The sequence below is a fragment of the Andrographis paniculata genome, unplaced genomic scaffold (assembly GCF_009805555.1).
Source record: "Andrographis paniculata isolate CXL003 unplaced genomic scaffold, ASM980555v1 Contig82END, whole genome shotgun sequence".
In the NCBI taxonomy this organism is placed as follows: Eukaryota; Viridiplantae; Streptophyta; class Magnoliopsida; order Lamiales; family Acanthaceae; genus Andrographis; species Andrographis paniculata.
The window spans coordinates 2,522,038-2,531,842 of NW_026137620.1; the positions used below are offsets into that span (position 1 = coordinate 2,522,038).

The window sequence follows — 9,805 nt, forward strand, 5'->3', positions numbered from 1 at the left end:
TTTTTCAGATATTCAACAGCTTTCTGGATTTCATCAGGAGTTCCAATTAAATTGAGATCATCGACATATACAACGATGATTACAAATTCAAACCCATTTTTCTTTATTGAAACACATGGACAGATAGGGTCATTTATGTAACCTTCTTTTGTTAAGCTTTAGCGATTGTACCACATTCGGCCCGATTGCTTGAGCCCATACAAAGATTTTTGCAGTTTGATGGAATACAATTCTTTTAACTTTGATTTGAATGATTCAGGTATGTTAATCCCTTCTGGGATTTTCATGTAGAAGTCATTGTCTAAGAAGCCATAAAGATATACAGTAATAACATCTACCAATCGCATATCAAGATTATTGTGTACTGTCAGACTCACCAGATACTTGAATGTTATTTCATCTATGACCGGCAAATATGTTTCTTCAAAGTTAATGCCCGGTCTCTGGGAAAAACCTTGGGATACAAGTCTTGCTTTATATCTTGTGATATCATTATTTTCATTTCTTTTTCTCACAAACACCCACTTGTAGCCAATATGTTTTACATTTACAGGTGTTTGGACTATAGGGTTGAATACTTCTCGTTTATTCAATGAGTCCAATTCAGACTTAATTGCGTCTTTCCATTTTGCCCAATAATCTCTTTGCCGACATTTATCAATTGATTTTGGTTCATAATTCTCGTCATCTTTTCACTATATTGAGTGCTACAGAATATGCAAATGCATTATCAATATTTGTTTTCTTTCTATTCCAATATTTTTTCATTGGTGGTATAGTTAACGGAAGTTTCAATAACTTCATCATCATTTTCATCAGAATTTTAATATTAACATTTTCAGGGGTTGTATTGACCTTTTCAGGTATCTGATCATTGTTGATCTTTTCACCAGTATTTACAATTTTCTTTTTTCGTGGATTCTTATCCTTGGAACCTAACGGTCTGCCACGTTTTTCGCGGGCAGTATGCTCATTAGCACTCGGCACCTTCTCTTCTGGGATATTTATTTTAGCCGGTGCATTTGCTGCTGTAATATATAATTTTGTAACTCTGGAAACATCATTGAAAGCATCAGGCAATTGATTTGCAATTTTCTGCAAATGCACAATTTTTTGAACTTCAAGTTCACTATGTTTCATATGATAATCAAATTTGAGTGATATTTTCCATGAAATTTCTTTTCTCAGTTGATTACTGTCTCCCCCTAATGTCGGGAAATGAGATTCATCAAAATGACAGTCTGCAAACCTTGCAGTAAATAAAGCACCCGTTGTTGGTTCAAGATATTTCGCAATCGAGGGTGATTCATACCTGACATATATACCCAACCTTCTTTGAGGTCCATTTTCGTGCGTTGAGGTGGCGCAATTGGCATATAAACAGCACACCCAAAAATTCGCAGATGAGATATATTTGGTACTTTTTTCATAAACCAATTGAGTAGGGGAATAACAGTGATAACTTGTCGGTCTTATTTTCACGAGGGTTGTTGCATGCAATATAGCATGTCCCCAATATGATACGGGAAGTTTAGACTTTATTAACAATGGTCTAGCAATTAATTGCAATCTTTTGATAAGGGATTCAGCCTGACCATTTTGCGTATGTACATGAGGAACAAGATGTTCCACGGTAATGCCAATTAACATGCAGTAATCATCAAATGTATGTGATGAATATTCTCTAGCATTATCTAAACGTATTTTCTTTATCGGGTGATCTGAAAATTGTGCTCGCAGTTTAATTATTTGTGCAAGTATTCTAGAAAAAGCTAGATTGTGAGTAGATAACAAACATACGTGTGACCATCGCGTTGACGCGTCAATTAGTACCATAAACTACTTGAAGGGTCCACATGGTGGATCTATTGGTCCACAAATATCACCCTGAATTCTTTTTAGAAAAGTTGGGGATTCAAATCCAACATTTGTTGAAGATGGCCTGATTATTAACTTCCCTTGGGAACATGCAGCACAAGCAAATTCATTCGGATTCAAAATATTTTTCTTTTTCAATGAGTGGCCATTTGAATTTTCAACAATTCGCCTCAGCATTACATTGCCAGGATGCCCAAGTCGATCTTGCTAAGTTTTAAATTCGCTAGTAGCCATTTGGTCTCCTAGGTGATATGTTTCAATGGCAATGATTTTTTAATAATATAAGCCGAAAGAAAATGATGGCAATTTTTCTTTCACAATTCTTTTGCCATTCACAATCTGAGTTATCAGGAGATACTCATTTTATGCCTCATTTAATGTTTCAATGTGATACCCATTTTTCCGAATATCACTGAAACTCAGTAAATTCCTTCGAGTTTTGCTTGAGAACAAGGCATTTTCAATTTTCATTTTTGTCCCTTTTGGGAGAAATACAGCATCTTTTCATGAGCTTTCAATCATTTTCGATGTACCACTGATAGTAACAATAGTGGTATTTCACATATTTAGGTTGGAGAAATAACTTTTGTTTTTCAGAATACTATGAGTTGTAGCACTGTCAATAAGGTAGATATTGTCATCGACTCCAAAATATTTGGCATCCATATCTTTGCAAGAAGGTGAAAATAATAAAAGACATGTATTAGTAACATAATCAAAATAGACTTATATTATAGGGGTAATACAAAAAGGGGCAGAAAATATCAAAATAACTAAAGAGATACAACAACATTTTATCATTTAACATTATCAGCTATATCAAGCAGATCATCGGCATCCATGTGCGTGATATTTTTATTCATCACATCATCAAATGTGTCATCATGGGCAGCGTGGTTTGTTTCTGCAGCAACTCTTCCCTGTCTTTCTTTTGAGGCCCGATACAGTTCAACCAAGTGACTGACTGTGCGACAAACATGGGCCCAATGGCCTTTGATTCCACACCAGGTGCATTACTCGTCTTTGTTTCTGTTTCTCCCGGTGTTGAACCTCTGTTGAGGTCTATACGGCCTTCTGTCATTATAACGCCGATTTGGAACATGTCGGGGCATGTTTTGATAATTATTGTGACTGTATGCGTTTGCCCGGCCCCGTCCGCGATTTGGATTTCGGTCGTGATCAATTCGCTGATTTCTGACTTGCCCACCACCACGCACCGGATTTTCCGGTTGTATTGCATTTGCCTTTGGAAATGGATTTGCACCTGTCGGCCGAGATTCGTGATTTTTCAACAGCAATTCATTATTTTGTTCGGCCAGCAAAAGACAGGTGTTCGGCTCAGAATATTTCTGGAAGCCTCTTTCGCGATACTGCTGTTGCAAAACCATGTTAGAGGCATGAAAAGTGGAGAAAGTTTTCTCCATCATATCAGATTCAGATATATTTTCGCCACAGTGGCGCCGCTGTGATGTTATTTTAAACAATGCAGAATTATATTCTTGGACTGTTTTAAAGTCCTGAAGCCGTAGGCTTTGCCATTCTCTTCGTGCCCTTGGCAACAATGTTAGTCTTAAATGATCATATCTTTCTTTCAATCTCTCCCACAATTCAAGTTGGGATTCCAGCGTGACATACTGCATTTTCAGTGCCTCATCGAAGTGATGGCACAAAAAGATCATAGCCATTGCACGATTTGGGCTCGGGGAGTTTTTATCCCGGGCAATGGTATTTTCCAAGCCCATTGATGCCAGATGCATTTTAACATCGCGAGCCCATGCCATATAATTTTGGCCAGAAACGAGGAGAGGAGGAAATTTCTGTCTGGCAAGGTTAGACATAATAAACATATAAAATATAAAATATTACCTTACGGAAATTAAAATACACAATCGTGCTGATAACGTGTTGTAATATTAGTATATGATTAGCCAATAGAAATATTAATTATTTCCACCACTAACCACTATTTTATATATTGTATATAAAAGTGAGTATATATATATAAATGTGTGTGCACGGTAGCGTGTATATTTATGTATGTATATTGTGTGTGTGTGTTGGTATATATATAATATATAATACTAGATATTTATTGTGTTATAGATATAAGTAATTAATGCAAGAGAGAGAGGGAAGACATGCAGTGGTTCAGAAAGATAGTAAATGGAAGTGAAGTATCATATCATTTACTCGGCTTGTATTTATCGTTGTAAGATACAACAGGTAAAATATTAATTGAATATAAAAGCATTCACGATTCACCAACGTTGAGTACATGTGTACTATACGTGTACATTTCGTAACAGCGACAATATACTTAGGAGACTATATATAAACAATATACTTTAAATAATTTGTATATCTCATATCAAAAAAATTTCTTTCAAAATATCTCAAAACAAATACAATATACAAATATTGACTGATTTCTGATATATAACATCATACCATTTTTTTAATATGTAATTTTTATAATTCTTGATATATACATATTCACAAAATAAATCATTAAAATATTAATTAAATCACTAAAAAAAAAACTATTAAGGGAACATAAGTTTAAACTATAATTAAATAAAAAAATAATATTATTTTAATATAAAAGTAAAATAGATAAAAAATTGTAGAGCAGTGGTATTAAAAATATATATATTAAAAAATTAATAAAAAAAGAAAAAAATAATTATATACTCCTTTATTTATTTTTTGGTTAAAGTAGAACAAATTAAATTGTAAGAAGATAGTTATATCATTTCTCTCTTTTTTTTTTAATATCTGATCGTTCCGAAAATTCAGGGTCATCCTGATTCAATTATTACCATAAGATCTAATAGATGAACGGTTAAGATCATATATGATTAAGTAATTTATATTATATAATAAATAAGACAATCATTAATTTATAAATAAAGTAAGTATATATATAGATATAATATTTATTTATTATTGTGGTTATAATAAATCCAAACTTGGTCAATTTTCACACCAGAAAAAGAAAAAGAAAAAGAAAATTATGCGCACTCCGCCGACGTCGATCGACCCAAGAAAATATACTAGTGAACTTGGAACTTAGATGAAGATGGATCAAAATGATGTGCATTCCCTTGAGTACTAGTACTTTGTGGTCGAAAAATGAAATTTAAGAAAGTCATGAACTTAATAATTGTTTTCTTTTTTTTCATTTATCGGGAAAGTAACGTAGAACAGATTTATTCTACATCATATGTGTATTCATTGAACATCATATTATACATATGAATACAACATAAATTTATTGGTTATCCAGGAATTCGGTAGTCATATTAAATGGTACTGAATCATAACCAAAATCGATAAAAAAAAAAAAACGGATATTAAATGGTATGTTGAGAAGCTTTAATTCTACATTATTTATCAAATTCAATATTTATGCGTATAATTTATCGGGAATAAAAACAATCAAAATTATTTCATTGGGTCGATTTTAGTTTATTGTGTGTGAGAATAAATATTACGTAAATATTGCTTGAAAAATAAATATCATATCACGAAATAGTGTGATTAATAATTTTCAAAATAATTCTATAAATTTATTTATATTTGATGTACAAATGTATATTAGGAAGCAAAAAAGTCGATTTACTCAAAAAATGAAGATTTCACATGTAGGAAATATTACATCATATTGCGATTTATCGAACTTCACTTAAGAAATATACCTTGAGTCTAGTTTCTTATTAAACATCATATTAGTATTATGATGATATCATACTTGACATTACTATAAATCATTACGTTTTTTATCGGTAAACTATTACCTAAAAATTTAAAATCACGAATAATCGGTAGTTTTAGAAATCAAAATTTAAATTGATTTTATTATATTGGGTAACATGTCCCACATCATATCAAAATTTAGAAGTGTTAACATTTATAATTCAAATCTTATTTCCGCTTAAATTAGAGATAATATATATAAAAAGAAAAAAACTGGAGAGTTGATACGCCCCTTAAATCAAACCAAATATAATTATTTTATCAATTATTTTAACATCAGATAATCGTATAGAATAAATTTTCCGTTATGTGTTGGGTAAAAAAAATGTTTAGTATTTACCTAAATAATGTTTATGCTGAATTGACATTATAATTTTATATTACATATATCAATTCATGATACTATGTGTATCATAATTTACAACGTCGTGATAGATATCATCTAGACTATATCTATACACCATAATAATATAATGTAGGAATCAAACAACAAAATTGATATAAATTCAAGTTATACATAAAATGGTAGTTCTATCTACTACAAAATCAACGCCAAGATAATATTTTCATCAAGCATCTAAATAAGCACTTATGGTCGATATCCCAATTTTATAATCTATTAACTTTAAAATTGGATTTACACATATAGGCATTGAATCAAAAAAGGAAACCCCTAAAGTATGTTCCCTTAATGAAATTTCTTAGGAAGTCGCTGCTAGACTGAAATAGTTTGTCGTTATTGAAATCGACAACTTTCTTGGGCTTCACCAATGGCTCTGGAACTAGATTCGTTGTTTTGGCCATTGACGGCGGCGCGGCTGTGTAGTCAACGGCCGGACTGGAAGGACTGTGGTGGGGTGGCTGAAAATCGCGAATGAGGGTTTCCGGTCCGATGAGGTTAGGGCTCGGGTTATTTTGGTGGACGGTGGAAGGCGAACGGCGGCAATGGTGTATGGTTGACGGAAGGAGGGGAAGACGGCGGCGGTGGCATGGCTGGGAGATTCGTGATGGGAGTAATTTCGCACGAGGGTTAGGGTTGGGTGAATTTTCGGATAGTGGGGGGTTAATTCATCTAGTAAATAATTTTATATTGTTAATTATGGAAGAACTTTTAATTAAAGAATATTTTGAAATTAATACTCCCTCCGTACCGAAAGTAAGTATTCATTTGTTTTTTGCACGTAGTTTTAGAAATATTAGTATTATATTAGGATATAGTAAGAATAAAGTAGAAATGACTAAAATAACCTTATTAGTATGTGTGATATAAAGGTAATGACATTTGTGTAATATATTGTAAGTTGTAAGGATATTTGTAATGTTAAGTAGATAGTACAGTTACTAAAAAAGGAAATAGATACTTTGTTATGAGATGGACTAAAATAGAAAATGGATATTTTGTTATGGGACGAAGGGAGTATATGAAAATATTAATGCGAGGTTATGATGATGATTTCTACAAATAATTCCGTTAATTGAGGTTAAATTTGATTCGTGAGTAGGTTTGAAATTTTTAGAAATCAGAAGTCAAATTTACTCAATATAATACATATTTCACTTGTTAAAAATATTGCATCATTATTACGAATTCTTAAACATTAAAATAAAATAGTATATATTATCTCAATTTTACCTTCATGCTAGTGATACTATGCCAGCATGTGTGAAATATATGTACATCATTACGTTTTTCAAATATTTTTTTATTTAAAAAGAACTTAATTGTATATGTTTCTAATTTATGTAGGTTAGTGTTTCCATTTATAACATAATTAGTTAACATATTTAACTTTTTTTTAATTAATTGATATTTAATTACATCTTTTCAAAATTTCTAAAGTACCCTCACCCTCACTAAATAACAACCATTGAATCAAAATAAATTTTGATAAATTTCTAAAGTACCCTCACCCTCACTAAATAACAGCCATTGAATCAAAATAAATTTTGATCGGACGAACACGATAAGTTCAAAATATTCTTGAATCTTATGTAAAGTCGGGAGGATACGAACAACCCTGATCAAGATTATTATAGTATTAATTATTCATAATTAATACATTTCAATTAACCTTTCAATTAATATACTATTAATAAATATAATTATAAATGTTTATATTACTATTATTATATAATGAAAAATCGATATGGGTCCTACATCAAACATCATTTTTCTATGATTAAATTATTTAGTATGGACCTCTTATTAACACAATTTAAATTGTCTGATAGGCAGATTGGTTCGAAACTATTTAAGTTTAACTCATTTTAGTCTGAACCTGTTTGAGTTTTTAGTAAATAGGTTGGTCCGAACCCAACTATAAAAATATATATATATATATATAGTCCGAACTGTAACTCTTAGTATAACGGTCTGGATCGGTTTAGCCCAAATATATTTATTATACATTTATTATTAGTATATTTATTATTAATATATTTAATATTAATGAATGTATTTATAATTATTTATGTATTTATGATTATTTATTGTTTATTTATTATATATTAATATGTAATAATTTTTTAAATTTTTTGTATTTAAACTAGATTCAAATCGGTTTCGGATTGAGACGAACCTGGTCCAATTGAAGATATTAAGCCTTAAACGGGACTTGTCTAATGAATCATAATGAGATTTAAGACTGCATTTTTGTAAGAAATATTTGGCCAAACTCATTGTTTTAGGCCCATACAGGCGCCAAATTTCTCCTATTTTCCTTTTTCTGACACCTATTATCTATAGGGTTAACCGGTTTGTCCAACCATGATACAACAAAAATACATATGGTTTCGCACTGTCGTGCAGCTTACAACAAGTTAATTATTTTAATCAAATATATACAATAAATATATAATTTTATAGAAATTAAAATTTTATATAATATAAATAAATAAATAAATATAAAATTTATTTATTATTAACATAAACTAATTACTCAAACCACACAATTATTAATTTCATAAATTTAATAGAATATATATTCACATCATTATATTTATTAACTATCAAATCAATGCACATCAAAATCCCTAAAATCCACCTAAAGGAACACAAAATTCCAAACATGTCATAAAATTAAAATATAATCCAAACTTAAATTCAATTTCCTTAAACTCCCTCGAAAGAAACACACCCTAAATAATAATTATTTGTTTGGTTTGTACACTGATATGTGCTATATTAGATAAAGCTTTTGTTATATTTTGGGTGATTTTTTGGTGTGAATTTCGTATATATGCTCATAATCGTGTGTTTTTGGGTTTTTTACTAGGAGTTGTGGAGTTGGAGAATTTTAGGCATACTTGGAGAAAAAGGAGTAGAATGCAAGAAAGTTTTGGGCGTGATCACACCTATTATCGTAAAAAAATTACCACCGACAGCTTAATCGAAAAAGCTTATCGGAACTAAATTATTCAAAGGGTTTTCCGGGCTCCTCAAGAAAGGATCCGGGCTATCTCGCAATTTTTAGATGAATAACATAGCAAGAAAGTCAAAATTGATGCCCAGAAGATAAATAAAATACTATAAATTGAAGAAAAAAATGTTGGAATTTCTTAAAAAATGCATGAAAATGAAAGAAATATTCATGTGTGTAGAAGGTGTCTGGATTTCCTTCACGTCTCTAAAATATCGTTTTTTATCCCCTGGATGTCGATACATAATTTGGATAAAGTTTTCTTTTTGGATAATCTTCTATCTATTTTGACCTCCCTCACCAAAATCTCAACCTCTTTTCTATCAAACAACCTTCATGTAGATCATATACACCCCTGAAGGTCGATCTAGAATCTAATCTGATTCGCTCCCTCTGAATTCTTGTTATTTTTAAAATCTTGTTGAATAAAATTTTATCCCTATCTTTTTTCCAACAACTCCAACAACTTTCTAACAATTTATTGACCTTCCTGCCTCGGCTGGGCTGCTTCCAAGTCGAGCTGAACCTCCCTAAATGATGGGCCAGACGGGTCAACAAGTCCATCTATGTACTTTGGGCCGTATGTTGGGCCGCAAATATCCTTGGGTTGCATTCTACGCTGGGTCAGCCTCTCCAACAGCTCCACCTTTTTCCAACAGGTTCTCTCATACGAACTGATCTTCCGGAAGCTGCAGGTGCTAGCCCGACTTTAGGCTGTTGTCCACCACCAAGTTAGGGCTGATTTTGGGTTA

At 31.5% G+C, this 9,805-nt stretch overlaps 1 protein-coding gene across 1 annotated transcript; it reads right to left on the reverse strand.

The window, feature by feature from the left end:
- Positions 1 to 2,891: 2,891 nt before the first annotated feature.
- Positions 2,892 to 3,620, reverse strand: LOC127241247 (uncharacterized). Its single transcript, XM_051260175.1, has one exon. It carries the CDS (start codon positions 3,618 to 3,620, stop codon positions 2,892 to 2,894), a length of 729 nt encoding a protein of 242 aa, XP_051116132.1.
- Positions 3,621 to 9,805: the final 6,185 nt, after the last annotated feature.

Bases quoted from the DNA above. Each gene is read 5' to 3' on its own strand.
- LOC127241247 (XM_051260175.1), bottom strand. From the start codon at position 3,620: ATGGGCTTGGAAAATACCATTGCCCGGGATAAAAACTCCCCGAGCCCA.